Source organism: Scyliorhinus torazame, chromosome 6 (genome assembly GCF_047496885.1).
Source record: "Scyliorhinus torazame isolate Kashiwa2021f chromosome 6, sScyTor2.1, whole genome shotgun sequence".
In the NCBI taxonomy this organism is placed as follows: Eukaryota; Metazoa; Chordata; class Chondrichthyes; order Carcharhiniformes; family Scyliorhinidae; genus Scyliorhinus; species Scyliorhinus torazame.
The window spans coordinates 263,321,495-263,347,542 of NC_092712.1; the positions used below are offsets into that span (position 1 = coordinate 263,321,495).

Genomic DNA, 26,048 nt, shown 5'->3' on the forward strand with positions numbered 1-26,048 from the left:
TATTGACTGGGACTCACTTAGTGCCAGGGGCTTAGACGGGGCGGAGTTTGTAAGGAGCATCCAGGAGGGCTTCTTAAAACAACATGTGGACAGTCCAACTAGGGAAGGGGCAGTACTGGACCTGGTATTGGGAAATGAGCCCGGCCAGGTGGTAGATGTTTCAGTAGGGGAGCATTTCGGGAACAGTGACCACAATTCAGTAAGTTTTAAAGTGCTGGTGGACAAGGATAAGAGTGGTCCTAGGATGAATGTGCTAAATTGGGGGAAGGCTAATTATAACAATATTAGGCGGGAACTGAAGAACATAGATTGGGGGCGGATGTTTGAGGGCAAATCAACATCTGACATGTGGGAGGCTTTTAAGTGTCAGTTGAAAGGAATTCAGGACCGGCATGTTCCTGTCAGCAAGAAGGATAAATACGGCAATTTTCGGGAACATTGGATAACGAGAAATATTGTAGGCCTCGTCAAAAAGAAAAAGGAGGCATTTGTCAGGGCTAAAAGGCTGGGAACAGACGAAGCCTGTGTGGAATATAAGGAAAGTAGGAAGGAACTTAAGCAAGGAGTCAGGAGGGCTAGAAGGGGTCACGAAAAGTCATTGGCAAATAGGGTTAAGGAAAATCCCAAGGCTTTTTACACGTACATAAAAAGCAAGAGGGTAGCCAGGGAAAGGGCTGGCCCACTGAAGGATAAGCAAGGGAATCTATGTGTGGAGCCAGAGGAAATGGGCGAGGTACTAAATGAATACTTTGCATCAGTATTCACCAAAGAGAAGAAATTGGTAGATGTTGAGTCTGGAGAAGGGTGTGTAGATAGCCTGGGTCACATTGAGATCCAAAAAGATGAGGTGTTGGGTGTCTTAAAAAATATTAAGGTAGATAAGTCCCCAGGGCCTGATGGGATCTACCCCAGAATACTGAAGGGGGCTGGAGAGGAAATTGCTGAGGCCTTGACAGAAATCTTTGGATCCTCACTGTCTACAGGTGATGTCCCTGAGGACTGGAGAATAGCCAATGTTGTTCCTCTGTTTAAGAAGGGTAGCAAGGATAATCCAGGGAACTACAGGCAGGTGAGCCTTACTTCAGTGGTAGGGAAATTACTGGAGAGAATTCTTCGAGACAGGATCTACTCCCATTTGGAAGCAAATGGACGTATTAGTGAGAGGCAGCATGGTTTTGTGAAGGGGAGGTCGTGTCTCACTAACTTGATAGAGTTTTTCGAGGAGGTCACTAAGATGATTGATGCAGCTAGGGCAGTGGATGTTGTCTATATGGACTTCAGTAAGGCCTTTGACAAGGTTCCTCATGGTAGACTAGTACAAAAGGTGAAGTCACACGGGATCAGGGGTGAACTGGCAAGGTGGATACAGAACTGGCTAGGTCATAGAAGGCAGAGAGTAGCAATGGAAGGATGCTTTTCTAATTGGAGGGCTGTGACCAGTGGTGTTCCACAGGGATCAGTGCTGGGACCTTTGCTGTTTGTAGTATATATAAATGATTTGGAGGAAAATGTAACTGGTCTGATTAGTAAGTTTGCAGACGACACAAAGGTTGGTGGAATTGCGGATAGCGATGAGGACTGTCTGAGGATACAGCAGGATTTAGATTGTCTGGAGACTTGGGCGGAGAGATGGCAGATGGAGTTTAATCCGGACAAATGTGAGGTAATGCATTTTGGAAGGTCTAATGCAGGTAGGGAATATACAGTGAATGGTAGGACCCTCAAGAGTATTGAAAGTCAAAGAGATCTAGGAGTACATGTCCACAGGTCACTGAAAGGGGCAACACAGGTGGAGAAGGTAGTCAAGAAGGCATACGGCATGCTTGCCTTCATTGGCCGGGGCATTGAGTATAAGAATTGGCAAGTCATGTTGCAGCTGTATAGAACCTTAGTTAGGCCACACTTGGAGTATAGTGTTCAATTCTGGTCGCCACACTACCAGAAAGATGTGGAGGCTTTAGAGAGGGTGCAGAAGAGATTTACCAGAATGTTGCCTGGTATGGAGGGCATTAGCTATGAGGAGCGGTTGAATAAACTCAGTTTGTTCTCACTGGAACGAAGGAGGTTGAGGGGCGACCTGATAGAGGTATACAAAATTATGAGGGGCATAGACAGAGTGGATAGTCAGAGGCTTTTCCCCGGGGTAGAGGAGTCAATTACTAGGGGGCATAGGTTTAAGGTGAGAGGGGCAAGGTTTAGAGTAGATGTACGAGGCAAGTTTTTTTACGCAGAGGGTAGTGGGTGCCTGGAACTCGTTACCGGAGGAGGTGGGGGAAGCAGGGACGATAGTGACATTTAAGGGGCATCTTGACAAATACATGAATAGGATGGGAATAGAGGGATACGGACCCAGGAAGTGTAGAAGATTGTAGTTTAGTCGGGCAGCATGGTCAGCACGGGCTAGGAGGGCCGAAGGGCCTGTTCCCGGGCTGTACATTTCTTTGTTCTTGTTGTTCTATAGCAGCGGAGTTGTCTGCATGGGGGCTGAGCTGAAGGCACTCCGGCTTGATGCGGATATCCATCTTTTCAACTGAAGTAATAGCTGATTAAATTGATGCGCAATCAATTACTCTCGAGACAAGGTGAGTCACAACTAATAGGCTTTAATCAGCTAGAACTGTTCCCAGCGGCTTCGATACAGAAAGTGAAGGCTGCTGGGACGGCATTGGTTCTTTGGGCGGAGCTATGTACATTAGACTCCTAGGTCTAGCCAATGGTCATCCACCTCTCAGGTACTGCAATACCTGGTATTACCACATTGGGTACTGGACTGCCTTCTTCGAGGTTACACGGGGGTTGGGGGGGGGGGGGGGGGGGAGTAGAAAAAAAGAGGGTGGAGCCGTGCCGAAAAGGGACGGTCTTCGGGTATCAGAACCGCCACAAGGAGAAGGGCAGGCGCCCTCGCCTTTACGCCCAAGTTGCCCCCTCTGGAGAATCAAGGGAAAGGGGGCCGAATTGGACAGAGAAGGGGGTGGGGGGGGGGGGGGGGGGGGGGGGAAGAGGGATCTAAAAATGGGAAGCGGACATAGCCCAGAACACAGGGGAAATAGGACGGAGGCAAGGGGAAAAACAGGCCAGGAAGGATGCCTAGAACAGCAACAGGAAGAACACACTTGGGGAAGCATAAGCATGCCCCTGGTTATATTTCAAAACCAGAGAGCCACACAGTGGTAAAACAGAGGGGTCAGGTTCCAAACCACCAGGAACCTTGAGCAAACAGAGCCCCCACACCCTCAAAACCTGTGCTCGACAGTACTTGCAAGAAAATACATCAACTCCCAGTTTCAACTATACATTTTCAATAGATCCCTTGTTACTTATACATGCTTCTTATAAGTTTAAACACTAATGTAACAACTCTGCGGTGTAAAAATGGGGGAGCGGGGAAGAAAGGGTAGGCTATGTTTCGGGGTTTTATGTTTGTACCGGTGTTTTACTTTGTCTTATTGTTTGGCACAATTGTGAATTATATAAACTGAAAAGACGAATAAAAATATTTAAAAAAATAAATAATTGGAAGATGAAGAAAACAAATGACACTTATTTTGCAAACATTTCCATAAGTAGTAACTCCTTAACAATCCATTCAGCCATGAAACCCAGGTGGGATCGAGTGGGCTTTCTTGGCTGGTTTCAATCTTAGTGGCAAACATCGAAAATAGGAGGAGTAAGTCATTCGGCCCTTCGACCCTACTCTGCCATTCAATAGTATGGTTAATCATCCATCTCAATGCCATATTCCCACTTTCTCCCCATACTGCCATTAAAATCTAAAAATTATCCATCACATCTCTTGAATACATTTGGTGATTTGGCTTCCACCGCCTCGGTGGTGATAGAGAATTCCACATGGTCACTACCCTGAGTGAATAAATGTTTCCTCATCTCAATCCTAAATGGGGGATTTAAAATGACTGCATTTGACAAAAGAACAGAAGACAAAGGTTATCTTGGTATTCCAGTGAGCAGTTTTAGCAAGACAGAGCAGACCCTATTGTGTTTTATGCTGTTGAACCAGGTCTGGATGTGAATGGCTACCCAGTAAATTTTCCGCCATGTCCCCATTTAAGTCTGTATCCCTTGAACATAGGGGAGTGGAGATGGCCACTGCACCAGGGGGGAAATGCTGTTCTAAGGTTAGCATTCTTAAATGTGTCAATAAATATCTTCCAATGAAAAATAAATAACAATCACATTCCACTGCATTGTGCACTGATTCAGGGTTGATTTTACAACAGTATTATGCAAATTTTGCCCGAGACGGGTCCCGCCCTCTCAGCCTTGAAACATGATTTCTCAAAAACAACTTGTGCCAAAGCGGAAACTCCTATCCTGACAAAAGGGGGGCGGGGGGGGGGGGGTTGAATCTTCTGTGATGTGGCAATCGCTAGGCTTGCCACTCTGCTCCTACATTCATTATCTTAAGCTGGAGCTCTAGACTTCTCGAAAGTCCATGGCTTGGTAAGAAATGTGGAGCGCAGTAGCTCCTGTAGTGCTCGAGTTTAGCGTAGGAGCATTGGGGGAAATGAAGCCATGCCTGCTTCTTACAGCACTAGCTGCCGTGTTCCAACAAGTTTAAATGGCTCAGCCACTTTGACAAGCTAGGAGAAGACTGGCAAGTGGGTGAGGGGGTTGAGATCGGTTGTACATTGTTACCCAGGGGTTAGAACCTTTTTTAATGCTAAATTGTCTGGGGTAACTAGTCGGAACTGACTTTTAAATTGGAGTTCCGGAACATTCCATTTGCAGGGGGATTGCCCAGCAGACGATGAAACTTCCCTGGCAATTCCAGTGTAGTGAGTGCACGCAGATTTCCAACGGGTCCGCAGTGCATCTTTTGGGGGTACCTCTAGGGTATGATCCTCCGGAAAATTAAGATATGGTCCAACATATCTAACATTTCGTAAAAACCAAATTAATTCATACAAATATTCAAATTCAATTTTCTGTCAGTTGAGTTGGTTTCGGAGGTCAGCATCATCTCTTTCAGCTGCTTTCTCCTGCACTGCCTAAGAAAAAAAAAAGTGGCAACAGTAAGTTATGATAAGCTGCATTTATTTATAGCTACCATCCTTGGTCCATGATAGTAATGCCATTGCAGAGCCAAATTAGCAATAAGTTTCCTGCCTGATCCCAAACTTGCTCATTCCATCCGAGTATTATTAACTATACAGGATAGATAGCCTTATCGCTAAAATTGTCAACCACTGAACACAGCAATTTGCATTTTGCTGGTGAATTTCAAGCATTAGGGTGACCAGATCCATGTTACTCCCGGGTGCACTTTCAACACATTTGTTGCTATTTATCCGGTCCTATTCAAATCACAAGCCTTGCATTCTTTATATTAGTTTCCCCCACACAATCTAGAAAATGGATTGTGTCGCTCCCATTTTTTATAAGCGTAAAAATATGCACGGAAGACCTCTATGTCCTAGGTGATGCATGGCATTCATTATGTGTGCTCGAACATTGTTAAGGTTCCTCTGCAGGTACTCGAGCACATACTGGAAATGGATGTTAAACTTTAACATATGCAAAGTCAGGGGGTGGGATTCTCCGGTCCGCCAGCCGCGTTTTCCAGCACGGCGCGTTCCTGCCAGCAGCGGGGCTCTGTTGCCGCAGCCAGCCAATGGGGTTTCCCATTGTGGCCATCCCACGCCATCGGGAAACTGCGGGCATGGGTGCGCTGCTGGCAGACCGGGGGACCTGTACCAGAGAATTCCACTGAGGGTCTTTTGGAAAATTTCACTCCAGGTTAGCAGCCAAATCCAACTGTTTTTGAAGGGACCACTGGATGCTGTCAACTGAAGCGTTATCTAAGGTTTTCATTTGCCTTATTGCAAGCCCCAAGGAGTAAGATTGTACCTCCCCTGTAAGACAGCATCGCAAGACCTCAGTAGAGTCCAATCCAGTTGAATTCTCTTCCCCAACATGCCAGTGATAAAGATGCACAGTGGGTCTTCTGGTGGTGGCCACGGTGTAAGTGGTCACACACAGGGCATATCCTGCTGGAAGCCACAGAAAGGAGCTCTTTTTACCCGATACTTGGTGGAATTTTAATGAAAAGGCGTAGGTGAAGGTTGGAAGAGCAGTTGCCCCCGGAAGTGGTATGTCTGCTGGTTATCAAACCCGGCAGAACACAGTGAGAGGCCAGGCCAAAGAGTTGGAGGCGGCTGATTTGTTATATTGTAGGTGTAACGTAAGCGGCTTCCTTGTAGTGCACTTGACAAAGGAAGGTTCAGACGTGGAGATAACTTCAACACGTTTATTAAACTATTTACACTTCTATTACTTGTGTTCGACACTACTGCTAATCCTACTATAGCTACCCAGACTGACTAACCAGCTGCTGCAATCCACGTGGTGGGTGTAATATTGAATCAACCCTGTGTCTCTACTCACTGACTGGAAAGAGGCAGATCATGTGTGTGGTGTCCTTTATATATGGGTTGGTGTAATGCCCCCCCTGTGGTCGTGTCACCTCCTTGTGTATCGTGAATGTCTATTGGTCCTGTCCTATCTAACTGATCTATTGGTTGAGTGTGTGTCTGTGATGTCTTTGGTGCTCCCTCTAGTGTCTAGCTAGCCTACATGCATTTACATTGATGCATATCACCACATCCCCCCTTTTTTATATGTTACATATTTTCTGTACACTAAGAAAATTGAACAAAAAACAGGTAGATACGTTAAGGTATATACAAGTCATGGGAACAGTGATTAAACAATAAGCCCAAAACATTCGTGTGAGTCCAAAAACCATCAATCATCATGGTCAAATGTCTCTCTTGGTTATGAATGCCATCAACGTCCCTGTGCCACAGGAACCAAGAAGTGGTCAAATCACTTCGCTGTCTGATTTGGAGTCCCTTTCTTTTTCCGATGTTTGTGATGATGCTGTCGGATGGCATCTTGTGGCTGATAAGGTGTTGACATTGAAGAGGTACCATCAACAGTATCATTTGAGGTCATGGATGTGCCATATGTTGAAGTTGGATAAGACTGTACATACTGGTTCTGGCCACATGCTGTGTAGGAAGGGTGATCCTGCTGAGAACCATTGTAGCTTGTCGAATTGGAACCGGAATTGCTGCTCGCATAAATACCTAGTGATGGTGTGAAACTGGAACCTTGCATCTGATAGGAATATGCCGGCTGTCCAGGCTGGGGTGCAGCAAATCCTGGGCTGTAACTAAGGCATCCAATCTGTAGTGCAGATTGTGCTTGCGGTAGTCCTCCTTCGGTCCAGATTCCATTAGTGGGCAATCTGTAGTGCTGGCCTGTTTGAGAATATGCTGCATAGCCTGCTTGCTGCTGCATGCCCGAATACTGGCTTTGTCCAGCATGAGCTGTCATTGGCTGCACTGCTGGTGTGGAAAAAATGTGTGGGCATAGCTGTGGTGAATATTGGTGTATTCCTTTTGGACTGTAGCCGCTGCTTGTTATTACTGACCCAGTGTAATTGTTAAGTGATCCATCTCCTGTCGTTGGGGCATCTGCTGTCACCCTGAGCGTGCCATCACTGAGGTTGCGGCACTCCCTGTCTGGAGTAAAGTCCAGCTTACATGAATCAGAGTCGGCGTTTGGTTGCTCCCCATCTGGAGTCTGGTCTGTTTTAACTGAGTCAGTGTTGGTTTGTTGATGCTCCCTGTCTGGAGTCTCAGCAGGTTCACTGGAGTCAGCTGAGATTTCTTGAAGCTGCATGTCTGGAGTCGGAACATGCAGGAATGCATCGACTTGTGAAGAGGTTCGAGTGAATGAGGGTGGAAGTATCGTGGTGTCACCGGAGTCACCAGTGGTCTCACAGTGATCGTTGAGTGCCTCTGTACACACTAGCTGAGGTCTGTCACTTTGCACATCTTGCATGGGAAGTGGAATGCTGTCGTCACTCGTCTCACATGCTGTGGGTAGATCCTCAGTAGCTGCTTGTTGTTCACTTGGGTTGGGTAAATTGTCAGTCTTCATCTGGTAGTGCAAACAATGTGGGTGGACTGTCATTGCCACTTTGTTCTTCACCGTAGCATGATAGACCGTCATGGTCGTCCTGCTGTGCACTGGAGCGTGGTAGACTGTCATAGTCTTCTTGCTGTTTACTTGAGCATGGCAGACTTGCATCGTCTGCCGCTAGTTGGTCAGAGGAGGTTGCTAGACCCTCATGGGCTTGTTCCTGCAAGGACTGCGCGTCGGAGTCTTGTGTTGCTTCTATCGTGGAGGCTGTCCACGAGCTTGCTGCGGAGGCTTGTGACACTGGAGTCACGTCTTGTGTGTGAAAGGACTGCGCTCTGGAGTCTTGCGTTTCTTCTATCGTAGAGTCGGGAACCCTGAGCGGTGCGTGGACCACGCTCTGTGTGGCAGCAGGCCGCTCTCTGTGGGCTTGCACCGCTCTCTGTCTCGTGGTTTCAGGCTGCAGCATCATCCTGCACTCACGTGTCGGGATGTCATATCTGCTGGGCTGAGGATCCTCAAATCCGAAGAACAAATCCGCGTCTGCGTCGGATTCAATACAGGGGTCGCCAATGTGCAACATGTCTCATTGCGGTTCGGATTTGGTACTGGGATAGCCTCCCAAGGTGAAAGGTTCGTCCGAGTCGTAGTCTTCTAGGCCATATCATCACTGTTTGCATCAGAGCTGGCATTGGGCTCGTGAGGTCCAGAGAAAATGTAAAGGTCGGTATCGAAGTATTCAAGGTCGGAATCATCGGTTTGGGCGTAGGTAACTGCTTGTTGCAGGGTTCTTCGGAGGTTAATTTCATTCCCTGGTTCAATGTGAGGCATTGTGCTGTCATTCCAAGTGAAGGAAGGTTGTTTTACAGCTTTAAAAGATTTTTTCTTTGGTTTGGGATGTTTTCCCTTTAAATGGGCGTGGTCCGGGGCCTCTGGCATCATGACGCGCATGGCGTAGCGCGTAGGAAGCGATTGCGCATGCACAGATCGCTGTTACTTTACCGATGGCCGTTTCCGTGATTGCGCATGCGCGGCGTCTCGCTCATGCGCAAACAGATCTTCCCGTTCTGTGCGCTTCTCGCGCAACTGCGCAAGTGCAGTCCCTGTAGAAAGATGGCCACCGTCCAAAATTGTTCTCTGCTCCGGGATTTCGGCCTCGAGGTGAGTACTGGCGCTTCTCTTACCTTTTCTTGCTGGTTGGAGTGTGTTTTCCTCACAGTATTTGCCGAATTTGTCCAGGACTGCATGGAAGTCGCTCCTGTTTTGCCCCTTGGAGATCTTGAATTTTTAAAAAGATTTATTCTGCTCTGGCACCGGCGATGGTGAGGAGAAGCTCTGTTTTTTCAGGATCGGCCACTTCTTCTAGTTCGGCTGCCACCAGGAAGATTTCAAACTTTTTGCCGGAATACCCGCCAGTTTTCCGGAGATCGCCGTGGCACTGGAGCTGCTGCGGAACCTGGACCTCGAACATCTTGCCTGGGTATCATTGCTGGTTGCCACTGTACGCTGAGGTATTGCTATGTGGATTGAAACAGTTCACTTCTGGTACCCTGATTTGTTATGTTGTAGGTTTAACATAAGCGGCTTCCTTGTGGTGCACTTGACAAAGGAAGGTTCAGACATGGAGATAACTTCAACACGTTTATTAAACTATTTACGCTTCTATTACTCGGGTTCGACACTACTGCTAATCCTACTATAGCTACCCAGACTGACTAACCGGTTGCTGCAATCCACGTGGTGGGTGTAATATTGAATCAACCCGGTGTCTCTGCTCACTGACTGTCGCCACTGGAAAGAGGCAGATATGTGTGTGGTGTCCTTTACATATGGGTTGGTGTAATGCCCCCCTGTGGTCGTGTCACCTCCTTGTGTATCGTGAATGTCTATTGGTCCTGTCCTATCTAACTGATCTATTGGTTGAGTGTGTGTGTGTGTGTGATGTCTTTGGTGCTCCCTCTAGTGTCTAGCTAGCCTACATGCATTTACATTGATGCACATCACCACAGAGGCCTGTACTGCAGCAGAAACCAGTGTAAGCAAAGCGGCGGGGGAAGGGTTGATGTAAGCTGGAAGGCACCACATGGAGCAGTTTATGTTTTTTATTAAGGAGGAATTCGTCAGCAGAGGAAGGAAATGCAGGAGGATCGCTCAAAAGGCCATCGAAGGAACTGTGGCACATCTGAAGAGTTTGTTGGAAAGGGTGGAGAAGTGTTTGGAGGTGCAGATCTGGAAGATCGAAGGAGTGATCTCAGGCCACAACGATCGTGTGGTGGCTCTGGAGGTGGAGGTGGGGCTCCTAGGAGACCTCGGTAAAATGTTGAGGGCAAAGGTGGAGGAGCACGAGAATGCCTCGAGAAGGCAGAACTTGCGTTTGTGGGCCTGCCTGAAGGAATGGAAGATGCGAGTGCCACGAGGTAAGTCTCAAAGATGCTGGCAGGGCTGGTGGCGGAAAGGGTGCTGGATAAGGCGCCTGAAGTGGACCGAGCGCATAGGTTCCCGCAGAAGCCTAGAGCTGATGAGCTGCCACAGGCGGTGATCGTGAGACTGCACAAATTTGTGGAGAAAGAGAAGAATTTTTGCCGTGGGCCAGGGAATATGATCCGAATTTATTAGGATATCGGAGCAGAGTCGACAAAGCAGCAGGTAGGCTTCAACAAGGCCAAGGCGGTGCTGTACCGGCGGCATATCAGGTTCGGGGTGCTCTACCCAGCGGAATTATGGGTAACGTTCATATTTCGAGACCCCAGAAACAGCCAAAGACTTCATTAAGGAGTATAAACTGGGGGAGAACTGAGTGGACAATGCTTGGGAACCGGGGTGCTGGCACTTTGAAATGGTTGGCAGCATGTTTGAAGTGGGGGATTGTCTTTTTTTGCGGGGGGGAGGGGGGGTTGCTGCTTACGGTTGGGGTTATATGTGAGGATGGATGTTTCCATCCCCCCTCCTGTTTTATGGGACTGTTTGTGTTTAACATTTGTTTGTTTGCTTTTGGAGAAGGCTGCCTGGAGTTCAGAAGTCTTTGTTTGGGTGGGGGAGGGTAAGGCCAGCAGGGAGCCTTCCTCCTTGACCCGAGGAGTGGTGGGGGGGAAAAAAGGACTGGTCATTGGGAGATGCCTTTGAGCGGGGGCTGCCGCGCTAGAAAGTGAATGGAAGTGAAGTGGCTGGGGCAGCGGGGGGGGGGGGGGGGGGGCGGCCAAAGCAGGCGTTTAGTGGGGAAGATGACGGATAGTAGAGGGGATTGGAGGCGTGAGCCTCTGGTACGACTGGTAACATGGAACGTCCGAAGACTGAATGGGCCAGTTAAAAGGTGGCGCGTGTTCACGCACCTCAGGAGATTGAAAGTGGGGTGGTCCTTCTGCAGGCGATGCACCTCCGTGTGAAGGACCAGGTTAGGTTAAGGAAGGGGTAGGTCAGGCATATTTTCCACTTGGGGTTTGATTCACAATCGAGGGGAGTGGCGATTTTAATGAGCAAAAAAATGGGATTTGAGAGTGCCAAGGAGGTGAGAAATCCGGGTGGGAGATATGAGTGGGGTATTGGAAGAGGCACTAGTGGTGTTGGTAACTGTGTATGCCCCAAATTGGGATGATGTGGGTTTTATGAGGGGGTTGCTGGCAGCAATCCCGGATTTGGCCTTGCACCAATTGATCACGGGAGGAAATTCTAACTGTGTCCTAGAGCAGAGGGTGGAAAGGTTGAGCCCCAGACCGATGGGTAGGGTATGAATGGCAAGGGAGCTGGGGGGTGTTTATGGCGAGGATGGGTATGGTGGATTCATGGCGCTTTCAGAACCCAGGGTGAAGGGAGTATTCCTTTTCACACGTCTATAGAGAGTATTCAAGGATTGATTACTTTGTAATGAGTAGTGAGATTTTGGTTGGGGTGGAGGGGGCAGAGTATGCGGGGATAGTTATCTCGGACCATGCACCCCACTGGCTGGATATTCGGTTTAGATTGGGTGGAGAGCAGAGGCCAGGGTGGAGGTTTGATGAGGGGTTATTGGTGGAAGGAGGTTTTTGTGATAAGGTGCGGGTGGCGATTAAGGAACATGTGAAGTTGAATCAGAGTGGGGGGGTGTCGGTGGCCATTTTATGGGGAAGCGCTGAAGGCAGTGGTTCAGGCGGGAAAATTATTTTGTTTAAGGCCCGTAGAGATAGGGAGAGGAGGCAGGAACATTACTGTCTAGTGAGCAAGACAGTGGAGGTGGACAGGGAATATTCGAGGATGCCGACCACGGAGGGATTGGTGAGGAGGAAAACGTTGTAGGACCTATTTGACAGGCTGGCAACGGGAATGGCGGTAGGGCAACTGCATAGGGCAAGAGGGGTGCAATATGAGTACGGGGAGATGAGCTGCATGCTGGCGCACCAGCTGCGGAGACAGGCCGCGTCCAGGGATTGGGGATGTGGTGTCGGAGCCAGGGAAGATAAATGAGTTTAGAGTATTACCAGGGACTTTATGAGGGGGACCCGGGGGAGGAAAGGGGGACATGGGCAGTTTCTGGATGAGTTGGAATTTCCCCAGGTGGAGGAAGCAAAGAGGCAGGCATTGGAGGAGCCCCTGGGGCCTAGGGAGGTGCTGGATAGTATCAGGGGTATGAAGTCGGGGAAGGCCCCTGGGCCGGATGGGTACCGGGCGGAATTTTATAAGGAATTTGCGGCGGACAAGGCACCACATCTGTTGGGGGCGTTTAATGAAGCACTGGAGAAGGTAGAGTTGCAGGAGACGATGAAGCAGGCAGTAATCACACTAATCACGGAAAAGGGGAAGGACCCGGTGGAACGTGGGTCGTATAGACCCATATCACTATTGAACACGGATGCGAAAGTATTGGCTAAGTTGCTGGTAGGGATGATGGAGGATTGTGTCCCGGGGGTGGTTGCAGAAGATCAAACAGGCTTCGTGAAGGTAGGCAGCTCGCAAGTAATACAAGACGACTGGTGAAAGTGATGATGAATCCCATCGGGGGCTCTGGTACCAGAGGTGGTGCCGTCCAAGGACGCGAAGAAGGCATTTGATTGGGTGGATTGGCGATACCGGTTTGAGGTTTTGGGAAGGTTTGGGTTTGGGCCAAGATTTGTGGCATAGGTGCAGTTGCTCTATGTGGCACCAAGGCGAGGACGAATGATATGAGCTCACAAAGCTTTGACTTACACATGGGCACGAGGCAGGGGAGCATGCTGTCGCCGCTGCTGTTTGCGCTGGCCTTAAGAACCATTAGCGATGGCTCTTCGGAGGTCGGTGGAGTGGCGGTGAATTATGAGGGGACAGAGGGAGCATCGGGTGTCGCTCTATGCCGATGACCTCTTGCTGTATGTTTCAGATCCGCTGGAGAGTATGGGAAGGATTATGGGCCTGCTGGGGAGATTGGAGGGTTCTCAGGGTATAAACTGAATGTAGGGAAAAGCGAGGTTTTCCTGGTGAATGAGCTGCGACAGCGGGCTAATTTAGTGGGGGGGGGATGCCATTTACGGTAGCGAGGGATCGGTTCAGGTATTTGGGGATTCAGGTAGCGAGGGAATGGACAGGGCTCCTTAAGTGGAACTTAATGAAGCTGGTGGAGGCGGCCAGGGAGGATCTTAAGAGGTGGGATTCATTGCACTTAACGTTGGCGGGGAGGGTCCAAGTGGGGAAAATGAATATTCTGCCGAGGTTCTTATTTATGTTTCAGGCTCTCCTCAATCTTTATACCAAAGGCCTTTTTTTCGGAAAGAGGACACAACCACTTTGGACTTTGCATGGGCTGGGAAGGTGCCGAGGGTGGGGGGACCCTACTACAGAGGCAGGGGAGGGGGGGTTTGGCATTGCCAAATTTGCTTCATTATTATTGGGCAGCGAATGTGGACATGGTGCGGCGGTGGTGGGAAGGAGAAGGGGTAGAGTGGGTTAGGATGGAGGAGGAATCTTGTAAGGGGTCTAGTTTGAGGGTTATGGTGACAGCAGCATTGCCAATGGCTCCGGGTAGTTATTCAGGGAGCCCGGTGGCGCAGTCCACGGGGAAGGTATGGAATCAGTTGAGGAGGCATTTTAGGATGGAAGGGATGTCGGTGTTAACGCCGCTGTGCGAGAATCATGGTTTGACCCGGAGGGGATGGATAGTGTGTATAGGCAGTCAAGGGAAGTGTAACTGGTCAAGGTGAGGGATCAGTATTTGGTGCAATGGTTTGCCAGTCTGGAGGAGCTAAGGAAGAGGGTACAGTGGGGGGTGAGTTCAGGTACTTTGGACAAAAGATCTGGAGGGAGGTTCCCTCGGTTGCCGGGATACACCCTGCTGGAGCGATTGCTGCTTCCAGATGTGGAAGGGGAGGGAAAAATCGGGGATACACAAGTGGGTGGGGGAGCAGGGAGGCAGTGGTGAAGACCAAGGAGAAATGGGAAGCGGAGTTGGGAGGGGAGAACAATTGGAGAGTATGGAGTGAGGCACTGTGTAGGGTAAACGGGACCTCCGCTTGTGCAAGGGCGAGCCTGGGGTGGTGCACATGACTCAGGTGAGAATGAGTGCGTTCTTTCAGGGGATAGCAGATGAGTGTGAGAGGTGTGGATGGGGGCCAGCGAATCATGGGCACATGTTTTGGGGTTGCGAAAAATTGGAAAAATCTGGGCGGGAGTGTTCACGGTCTGAGCCAGGATAGTGGAGGAGGAGGTGGATTCCGACACTTTGGTGGCGATATTTGGGGTTTCAGAGAAGCCAGAACTCATGGAGGAGAAGAGGAAGGCCGATGTCTTAGCCTTCACCTCTGATTGCACGGTGACAGATTTTAATGAAGTGGCGGTCGGCATCGCCACCGGGGATAGCGGCTTGGTTGGGTGACCTGTACGACTTCCTGCATTGGAGAAGATAAAATATGAGTTAAGGCGCTCTGCAGGGGGGGGTTTGAGAAAAGGTGGGGGATGTTTGAGGATCTGTTCGTCGCAGGGGGTGAGAAAGGGAAAAAATCTGCACGGACTGTATAGTTGATTGCTGGGAAGTATGTTTCCCAGGGTGTTTATTTGCTGTAACCTGTTTTAATACAGGTTTGTAATAAAATACATTTTTTTAAAAAAGATGCACTGTGGTCCTGCTGCCTGTCTCGTTACACATGTGCAAAGTACTAGATCACACTCCAGTTTGAACACAATCCAATTTCTAGGCCGCTACATCTCTCAATGTTAAAATTCATCTCAGGCAGCACAGTGGCTAGCAATGCTGGTCACGGGGCTGAGGACCCGGCTTCGATCCCAGCCCCGGGTTTCTCTCAGTGTTTGCGTGGTCTCACCCCCCACAAAGATATGCAGGGTAGGTGGATTGGTCGCGCTAAAAGTGCTTCAGAATTGGAAAAAACAATTGGGTAAAATTTGATCGCTCATTTGTCTCATTCCTTGGTTAATGACTCTCAATGTACAGCAACCTGCTGGTTCTGGCGGCTGGCGAGTAATCCAGTGGTCGTGAGGCTAAATGAAAGACACGGAATTCAATAATTCCACGTTTGTATAATTGGTCACCAATGTCTGTTCAAAACAATTTGTTATGTTTCACTCATTTGCTGTTGAGTTTCAACATGGTAAATAGAGGAGAATTCTCCCTTGGCAACATCACAATGAATCAAATGAACTAAAAATCATGCCCTTGGTGATGACGCTCTTTTGCCTGGAAGACAGCCCAGGAATTCTGATGCTGCATCCCACAATTTATTTTGTCTGAAACTGTATGTTCGGAACTCAGTTCCTGCAACTAAAAGTTCCTACTAGGCGAGAAAGAGAGAGCGAGAGAGAGAGAGCGAGAGAGCAAGAGAGAGAAAGAGAGAGAGAAAGAGAGAGCGTGGACAAAAAGCGACAAAAAAAGAAAGAGATTTTATCAAATCTGCATTTATTCCAGTCTGAATACTTCTCCTGCACTACTATTGGCCAAGTGCCCAGAATTAAACGCCTTAAAATTGATCATTTAGGAAGATACAGTCTTCCAAAAATAAAGAAAATGTCAAGGTTCAAAATTACATTTGTTAAGTCCCACTCACCTTTAAGTTGATAAAAAGCACAACAAATCACAACGAGAACTACAATCACAATTGATATGCCAATACCTAAAGAAAAATGATGAGAGATATTCAAATTAATGAATTGGTCTTGTGCCAGGATTCCTCCATCAACATATTTTCTTCCTTCTACACTCACAAGCACATACAAATAGATGCACAATAAACATATGGCAGTCGAATGGCACAAAGAAAGGCCCTACAAACAGCAACGAGATAAATGACCGGATAAAGTGTTTTGGGGATGGTGATGGAGGCATGTTAGCCAGGCACTGGAGAATTCCCTTGTCCTTATTCAAATTGTGCCAATGAATCTTTTATGCACAGTTGCAAGAACAACTGGAGCCTTGGTTTAACATCTCATCTGAGGGGTGCCTCTGATAACGCATCAATCAATTCTCAGTATTGCAAGTGTCAGCTTGGATTGCGTTTCCGGGTTTTTAAAATCCGAAACCCACAACCCCCCATTCGCTGATATTCTGGTCAGAGCGTTATTTGAAATGCCTTGAGCAGTTTGTAATGAATCAAAACTGTGCCTAAATTAGTGTAATTTGGCATGAGACTCGCAACCCTGCTCCAAAATACTCAGCAGGCCTATCGCGCCATTATTAGTAAGGGTCATTTCTGACGTTAGAATTGAGCGTATGGTTGAATCGTTTCAATCCAACTATTTCACACTTCACTAGGAGATGGAGGCTGATTCTGAATGCCACTAAATTCCCTCACATTTAGCTGCATGTACTCAGCTCCACACAACCAACTTTCCATCTCTTCATTTGCCATATACCTGCCCATTTCACCACTCTTGACGAGGATTGTAACAGCATTCAGAAGGACAGAGCCAATGTTTGCTACTTTTCCCTTCTTCCCAGGGCACTATTGATTTAAGAATTTGTGCCTCCATCCAATTTAGGCTCTTATTTTCCAGGTGTTCTCCTTGTTATAACCTGCCTACTGACGATTGGCTGGGGACTAATGACTATCCCACAATCCTATGGGAGTATGAACTTCCCCAATGAGGGGGGCGGAGAAACTCCTACTATAAATAAGCTGGCCAGTCCAGGAACCAGGAGGAAGGAGAAGGTAGCAAGGGAAGTTACTGCTACTGCTATGTATATATTGTTATAGTAAATAAATGTTATTATTTTGTATCCTTACAACTCGTGCTGGATTCTTCAGGGCCCTTACAAAACTGGCGACGAAGGTAAAAGTGAATAGCTGTCTACACTGCTGAAGCCACCTCCCTGGATTTTTGTTGGATACAGGTTGGAAGTTGTTTTCTATTATACCATGCCTCTGTACGGACGTTTGGATGTTTTTGATGCTGCGCTGGAAAGCTGGAACCAGTACACACAACGGATGCAGTACTATTTCCGGGCAAACAATATCACTGAAAACGAGCGCCAGGTGGTCATATTGCTCACCGCCTGCGGGCCGCATACGTTTGGGGTGATTAGGAGCCTTACGTACCCAGCTGCGCCGGACACCAAAACGTTTGACGAACTTGTGAATATAGTGGGGCAACACTTTAACCCAACCCCGTCCACGATAGTCCAGCGTTACTGGTTTAATACTGCTGAAAGGACCCCTGGAGAATCCCTTGCTGATTTTTTTATCTAGGCTACGCGGGATTGCGGAATACTGTGACTATGGTGAGACCTTGTCAGAAATGTTACGCGACCGTTTGGTTTGCGGTATTAACAATGCGGCCACCCAGAGAAAGTTGTTAGCGGAGCCAACATTGACTTTTCAACAGGCAATACAAATAGTCTTGTCCCGAGAGAGCGCAGAGCGAGGAGTACAGGAGCTACAGGGAATGGAAGTGCATGCCTTGGGGCGCAACCCTTTCCGCCCAAAAACGTCCCCCCGCACTCCTGCGGTACCTTGGGCGAGGCAACGACTAGACCGACGCCAGTGGCCATCGGACATTCCTCCCCGAAGGGAGCCTTCTCCAGAGCCAATGGATGAGGAGCCATGTCCGTGTCAGACTTGCAGGTGCCGACCCCGTCGCGGACGGCGGTCCTGGGGACGCCAGAGGCGCCGTTGTTCCGACCGAAACTGGGACCAGCCCAGGGGCCGTAACTGGGACCAGCCCAGAGGCCATACCTTCCATGTGGATGAACCTGCGGCGACCACACCTGAGGACGTGGAGACGGAGGACGACTGCCTGCAGCTGCATTGTGTGGCAGCTCCCCGTGTGGCCCCCATTAAGGTGACAGTACGGGTCAATTGCCACCCACTGGAGATGGAGTTGGATACTGGCGCAGCGGTCTCCGTGATCGCCCAGAGGACATTTGACCGCATCAAGCAGGGTATACAGACCCTTACATTAACTGACTCACAGGCCAGGTTGGCCACCTACACGGGGGAACCACTGGACATTGCAGGAACTACAATGACCCCTGTTGTCTATGGACGCCAGGAGGGGCGTTTCCCACTTATCGTAGTGCGTGGCCATGGGCCCAGCCTGTTGGGTCAGGACTGGTTGCGCCATTTGCGGTTGCAATGGCAGCACATCCTCCAAACAGTTTCTGGAGGGTTGACTAAGGTGCTAGGACGATACCCAGAGTATTCCAGCCTGGTTTGGGGAAAATAAAAGGGGCCGTAGCCCGTATCCAAGTTGAACCAGGAGCCACGCCGCGCTATTTCCGGGCGCGCCCAGTGCCTTACGCCTTGCTCGAGAAGGTAGAAGGGGAGCTCACACGTTTGGAGAGTTTGGGTATTATCAGGCCCGTCCGTTTTGCTGACTGGGCAGCACCAATTGTACCAGTAATGAAGCCAGATGCCACAGTTCGCTTGTGTGGCGACTATAAACTTACAGTGAATAAAGTTTCCCGACTCGACCGATCCCCAATGCCTCGCATAGAGGATCTCTACGCGAAACTTGCAGGCGGACTCTCATTCACAAAATTAGATATGAGTCACGCCTACCTGCAGTTGGAGCTGGACCCTGCCTCCCAACCATATGTAACAATTAACACACACCGGGGCCTGTATGAATATACACTGTTGCCCTTTGGAGTATCCTCTGCCTGCGCAATTTTTCAATGTGTTATGGAGGGCATTTTGAGAGGTTTACCACGTGTGGCTGTCTACCTAGATGACGTGTTGATTACAGGGACATCGGAGCAAGAGCTTTTGGAAAATCTGGAGGCTGTCCTTAAACGCCTTTCGGAGGCTGCAGTCCGTTTACGTCACACAAAGTGCGTATTTCAGGCAAAAGAAGTAGGTTATCGGGTGGACCGCGAGGGTCTGCACCCCGTCGCAGAGAAGGTGCGTGCAATTCAACATGCCCCCACCCCGACTGACACTTCGCATCTTCGTTCTTTTCTTGGTCTCGTAAACTATTACAGGAAGTTCCTCCCCAATCTGGCAACTACGCTGACCCCCTTACACCTGCTGCTAAAGAAAAATCACACCTGGGTTTGGGGTCAGCCGCAAGAAACCGCTTTCCGGCGGGTAAAGCAACAATTGTCGTCGTCTGGGTTACTAACCCACTATGATCCGGGAAAGCCTTTGCTCGTCACATGTGATGCATCCCTGTATGGTATTGGGGCTGTCCTGTCCCACAAGATGGAGAACGGGGCCGAGCAACCGATAGCTTTCGCCTCCTGCACATTGACTGCAGCGGAGAAAAAGTACGCGCATATCGAGAAGAAGGACCTGGCAGTGGTTTTCGCGGTGAAACACTTCCACCAGTATGTGTACGGCCGCCATTTCACTATCGTGACTGATCATAAGCCCCTGCTGGGACTCTTCAGAGAGGATAAGCCAATACCGCCCATTGCTTCTGCACGGATCCAGCGCTGGGCTTTGTTGCTTGCTGCATATGAGTATTCTCTGGAGCACAAACCAGGTACGCAGATAGCAAATGCCGACGCACTGAGCCGATTGCCTTTATCAACCGGCCCCATGTCGACCCCCACGACCGGTGAGGTGGTCGCAACCCTAAATTTTATGGACACCTTGCCTGTCGCTGCATCACAGATCCGTGAGTGGACCCAGACGGAGCCAGTCCTGTCAAAGGTTCGGCACATAGTCCTGTATGGTGGGCAGCATAGACAGCTCCCAGGTGAGTTGCGGGCATTTTCCTCCAAGCTGTCAGAATTCAGCGTGGAAGACGGCATCCTCTTGTGGGGGACGCGTGTGATTATCCCGGAAAAAGGCCAGGAGCTGATATTATCAGACTTGCACAATGGGCATCCGGGCGTGACCAAGATGAAAATGTTGGCCCGGAGTTAGGTCTGGTGGCCAGGCCTCGACACCGACATTGAGAAGGTGGCCCAAAACTGCTCCATTTGCCAGGAGCATCAGAAGCTTCCGCCGGCCGCGCCCCTACATCACTGGGAATGGCCAGGGCGGCCTTGGGCACGCTTACATGCAGATTTCGCAGGCCCTTTTCAGGGATCCATGTTCCTTCTACTAATTGACGCCCAGTCCAAATGGCTGGATGTGCATAAGATGCAGGGGACAACGTCCTGTGCAACAATTGAAAAAATGCGTTTATCATTTAGCACGCATGGCCTCCCCGAGGTGCTGGTCACGGATAATGGCACTCCATTCACGAGTGAGGAGTTTGCTAGGTTTACAAAGACGAACGGCATCCGCCATATCCGCACTGCCCCTTACCACCCGGCTTCAAATGGGTTGGCAGAGCGTGCAGTGCAAACATTCAAAAGAGGCCTAAAGAAGCAGTCTTCCGGGTCAATGGACACGAGACTGGCTCGGTTTTTGTTTACGTACAGGACCACCCCCCATACAGTGACGGGGTAGCTCCCGCAGAACTCCTAATGGGCCGGAGACTTCGCACCCGCCTTAGTATGGTCTTCCCGGACATTGGCGCAAAGGTACGCCGCACACAAGAACGGCAGGGACCGGGATTGTCTTGGCATCGTCCGATTTGGCAGTTTGCGCCCGGTGACCCAGTATTTGTGCGGAATTTTGCTGGTGGTGCCCAATGGGTTCCTGGTGTAATCTTTCGCCAAACGGGCCCTATATCGTACCAAGTGCAAGCCCAGGGTCGTCTCCAGCGAAAACATGTAGACCACGTCCGGTCCAGAAGATCATCCCCGCAAAAGATTCCCCGCCCCCGGAGCTCAGTTCAACAGCGGCAAAGACCAGAAACAAGGGAAGGTAGTCCTCAATCTTCCACTGGTGCCTCACTCGAAGCCTGCGCAGGTCGTGACGGGACCGAATGGGGATAGAGACGCTGACATGACGGAGGCAGCAGACTCTGACTCCGAGATGGAGACACAGGATGAATCAGAGGGGGAATCCTCGGGTCCACAGGCCGTGGATGTACAACCGCGCCGTTCATCACGGAAGCGCCGGTCTCCGTCTCGTTATACGTCGCCTGATCCAGCGCCGCGTGCAAATGGCGTCCGGCCTGCGGCCAAACTAGTTTGACGCCTTCCTTCGCCAGGGCCTACAGTGGATTCCTTGGACTTTGGGGGGGGAGGGATGTTATAACCTGCCTACTGATGATTGGCTGGGGACTAATTACTATCCCACAATCCTATGGGAGTATGAACTTCCCCAATGAGGGGGGCGGAGAAACTCCTACTATAAATAAGCTGGCCAGTCCAGGAACCAGGAGGAAGGAGAAGGTAGCAAGGGAAGTTACTGCTACTGTTATGTATATATTGTTATAGTAAATAAACGTTATTATTTTGTATCCTTAAAACTCGTGCTGGATTCTTCGGGGCCCTTACAAAACTCCTCAATCCCAACAAAATGCACCACCCTCTTATTTGTCCAAAATAAAATTTAATTAACATTCCCAAACCCATTACATATGTCAATGTTTTTTTTTTTTTTGCTGCAGTCTTCCTCAATATGAACCGTATTCCCCAATTTGGCAATCCTAGAATGTGAAAGAGCACTACTCGCAGCTGAAGAAAGGTTCAATTTATACATATTTTGCGAGAGGAGGAGGGGAAGTGAGGAGATTACTTAACTAGACCTGAAGCAAAGGATATTTCGTACTTTTCTCTTACTGCCCGCTCCCCCAGTTGCGTTGTGCCCTGGCAATAGAGCCACTCGCAATGCCATTTGAGCGTCAAGGGGTTGGAAAGGGATTTTTAAAAAATGTACAACACATGGTAGCCATTTGTACATAGCAAAGTTCCACACACAACAATGCGGTAATGAACAGATAATCTGTTTCGTTAGCTGTTGGTTTACAACTTAACAACTAGACCTGAAGTAGGCGACGGAGGGACTTAGAAAGTGATCTTTTGAACTGAGGAAGGATGTCACTAATGCCCAGAGGGAATAAAATAAAGGGTGGTCAAAATTAAAACCAACAGGTGGTCAAAGCCGTTGAGAAGATTTGAAGATATGCGCCAAAGTGAACAAATTGAGAATGAGCTTGAATAAATGGGGAGGCAATAGTGTAGTGATAATGTCACTGGACTAGTAATCCAGAGACCTAGGCTAATGCCCTGGCGACACCAGGTTTGAATCCCACAATGGCAGGTGGGGGGAATTTGAATTCAACCACTTAATAAATTCAATTGATTAATAACATTTCAAAGCTAGTACAACATTAGCCAAAGGAGGGATCATTGCATCTCCTCAGTCTGGCCTCCATGTGGCCCTAGATGTTGCAACTCTCATTCAGGGCAAGGATGGATAATAACTGCTGCCTCACCAAAGTCAGCGACAGCCCAAGAACAAAAAAAAAAGTTGTCCAAATCCTACATGCCAACTTTTACTACTCATTCTACTATGTCACCCACAGTGTGACTAGCAGTTGGCTCACTGTCCAGGTTACTTCACGGAATCAGAAACAGAGGTCCAAGCACTTGAGGAACTCGCTAAATTGGTATTGATGCCTATCACATCCTTAAGAAACCAAAAAAATCAAACCCATTAACACACATTAAACCGGGTTGTTCTTGAAGAAGTCTTGGGAACATGGGCAGCTGGAATGCCCTCACACTGTGCCTGCAAATATGGCACATCGATCAGTTCAGAACATAGAACACTTCCACCTTTTGTTCGATAAATTGGACATTCTGAATTCTCCCTCTTGGTACCCGAACAGGCACCGGAGTGTGGCGACTTGGTAATTTTCACAGTAACTTCATTGCAATGTAAGCCAACTTGTGACACTAATAAAGATTATTAGTTTTCATAACTGCCAAGACTTTTATGACTTACCTATATGCATATGCTCCGCTTTTGACGTTGGTGTGTGAGATTCTGGATGGAAAAATTTTTAAGAAGTACACGATTAATCATGAATGAAAATCACACGATGGAAGTATAAAGGAATGCAGTAACCTGCTCAGAAATAATTGCCAAGAGCTTACCTGGACTAACTGTTGTCAGGTTTTCAAAGGGAGATACCAGCTCTTGTATATCTATTAAAGATACTGTAATTATTTTGGAGCTTAATAACACCTTTGATCAATTAAGAAATTAATGTGATAATTTTTGTGTAGATGTACTTTTCAAACATTTTACCTGACTCAATGTCTTTGTTCCCTTCTAAATGGTTTTAATTTAACAACCCTTCCTCCTCTTTTCTAAGGTCCACATTTGCTTAAGAACGTTCGTACATGCTGTCCCTTTCAGCATCAGCTTTACTCCAGCGGTAACTTATCTCCGTATCAGAAGGCTATGGGTTCAAGCAGCACTTCAGAGACTGGAGTACATAATCTAGGCAGTTTTTTTCTGTGCCGTGTAGAGAGAGTGCTGTGTGTTAGAGGCAACTGCTAGCGGATGTGAAATTAAACCTTCTTCCTTCTCAGATGGACCGAGGAGATACCATGCTCTATTGAGAGAAAAGTATGGAAGTTCTCTGAGCGACTGAGTAACAGTTATTTCTCGATTAACATCTCAGATTGGGTAGATGGACATCAAATTACTGGAGCGTCATTCTCCGCCCCCCCGCCGGGTCGGAGAATGGCCGTTGGCCGCCGTGAATCCCGCCCCGCCGAAGTCTCCGGTACCGGAGATTGGGCGGGGGCGGGAATCGGGCCGCGCCGGTTGGCGGGACCCCCCGCTCAATTCTCCGGCCCGGATGGGCCGAAGTCCCGCCCAGAAATTGCCTGTCCCGCTGGCGTAAATCAAAGCTGGTATTTACCGGCGGGACCAGGCGGCGTGGGCGGGCTCCGGGGTCCTGGGGGGGGGGCGATCTGACCCCGGGGGGTGCCCCCACGGTGGCCTGGCCCGCGATCGGGGCCCACCGATTCGCGGGCGGACCTGTGCCATGGGGGCACTCTTTCCCTTCCGCCTCCGCCACGGCCTCCACCATGGCGGAGGCGGAAGAGACTCTCCCCACTGCGCATGCGCGAGAAACCGTCGGCGGCCGCTGACGCTCCCGCGCATGCGCCGCATTTCCGCGCCAGCTGCCGGGGCAACAAACGCCATTTCCGCCAGCTGGCGGGGCAACAAACGCCATTTCCGCCAGCTGGCGGGGCGGAAATCCCTCCGGCGTCGGCCTAGCCCCTCAATGTTGGGGCTCGGCCCCCAAAGATGCAGAGCATTCCGCACCTTTGGGCCGGCGCGATGCCCGTCTGATTGGCGCCGTTTTTGGCGCAAGTCGGCGGACATCGCGCCGTTGGGGGAGAATTTCTCCCCTGTTCTGGGAACTGGTTGTTCATAAGTTGATGCCTTTCCTTCCATCATTGGTAGGGTTGTTCGCTGATAACTGCACAACGTTCAGTGCCATTTGTGACTCCTCGGACACTGAAGCAGTCCATGGAAATGCAACAAGATCTGGACAATATCCAGGCTTGGTGGTGGTGGAATTGGGGGTGGGGGGGCAGCGGCAAGTAGCAAATAACATTTGCACCAGTAAAGACCATCTAACCATTACCCTTTTGACTTTCAATGACATTACCATCACTGAATCCCCCACCATCAATCTAACCATCACCCTTTGACTTTCAAGTTATTACCATTACTAAATCCCCCACCATCAACATCCGGGGGGTGCGACATCCGGTGGCAGCCATGGAGTGAGCAGTCACATATTTGGTAGCCCCCACTCGACGTGGATTTTTATTTGGACCTTTCCCTATTCGTAGGGTGGACGTTTGGATGGAAAAGGTGTAGGAGTGCCAGCAGACAGTGTGACTCCACTGGTATGGCTGGATCCACAGACAAGAAGTGGGTCAAGAAGAAGGAAGCTGGGGGAGCAGGAGAATCTTTGTACGCCACAGATCAAGATGGTGGTAGGTAAAGGGCCTGTTCTGCCCACACAATGGTCAACAGTGCAGCTGGTGGACTTCTTGAATGAGACGTTCATCCAGCAGAGAAGGGATGCCCATGAGGACCTAGCCAGGGTGGCAGAGCTGCTTAAAAGCAGGGATTGATCATGTGGAGCAGAGGCTGGAGTCCCAGGGCCAAGCGATCCAGAAAGGAGGAAATGGTGGGGGAGCAGGAGGAGCAGCTCGCCTCGTTGGTGGCTGAGATGGGAGTGATGCAGGAGACCCAAAAGCGGCTGAAGGTGACGGAGGAGTTGGAAGACTGCTCCAGAAGACAAAATTTGCGGATCATGAGGATGCCAGAGGGCACTGAAGGAGCAGATGCTGGCACACATGTGGCCGAGGGCGCTGATGAGGCCGCAGGCGGGCGAGCCACCGAGGGCGATGGTGATGCAGCTGCACTGTTTCCTGGACAAGGAGAAGATTCTGCGATGGATGAGGCAGACAAAGAGATGCACCTGGGAAGGGAATGAGCTGCGGATGTACCAAGACCTGGGCGCAGAAATGGTGAAGAGGGGCCAGGTTCAACTGGGTCAAGGTTGCCCTCTTAAGAAGGGGCTGAAGTTTGGGATGTTGTACCTTGCCCACCTCTGGTTGACTTTCCAGAACCAGGAACATTTTGGTACGCTAGAGGAGCTGACGGAAATTTTGAGGGACAAGATTGGCAGGAGGAGGACATTGAACTGTGAGGAGGTTCGGGGTGTGATTTTGTTTGGTTTTTGTTGGAGCTTTTCTCCGGTGAGATGCTTTGTTGGACTTGGTGGTGGGGAGCTTTCTGTTTCTTTCTTGAGGGAGTACGAACGGCAGGCGGAGGTGTGGGAAATCAGTGGGGGGTTTGGAGACTTCGGGCGGGGGCTGCCAGCCTAGC

At 49.5% G+C, this 26,048-nt stretch overlaps 1 protein-coding gene across 4 annotated transcripts in view; it reads right to left on the minus strand.

Annotated features, from left to right (window-relative positions):
* Window positions 1–2,583: 2,583 nt before the first annotated feature.
* LOC140425400 (uncharacterized) overlaps window positions 2,584–26,048 on the minus strand; it is a 46,182-nt gene continuing 22,717 nt past the window's right edge. For 3 of the 4 annotated variants that reach the window (XM_072509632.1, XM_072509629.1, XM_072509631.1), the window contains exons 6-9: window positions 23,279–23,329; window positions 23,127–23,168; window positions 15,945–16,010; window positions 2,584–5,009 (exon numbers count right to left, since the gene is read on the minus strand). In XM_072509632.1, coding sequence (XP_072365733.1) covers window positions 4,987–5,009; window positions 15,945–16,010; window positions 23,127–23,168; window positions 23,279–23,329 — 182 coding nt within the window. In that variant the 3' untranslated portion in view covers window positions 2,584–4,986. The remainder of the gene's footprint in view (window positions 5,010–15,944; window positions 16,011–23,126; window positions 23,169–23,278; window positions 23,330–26,048) is intronic. The other variant, XM_072509630.1, reaches the window with a different exon arrangement.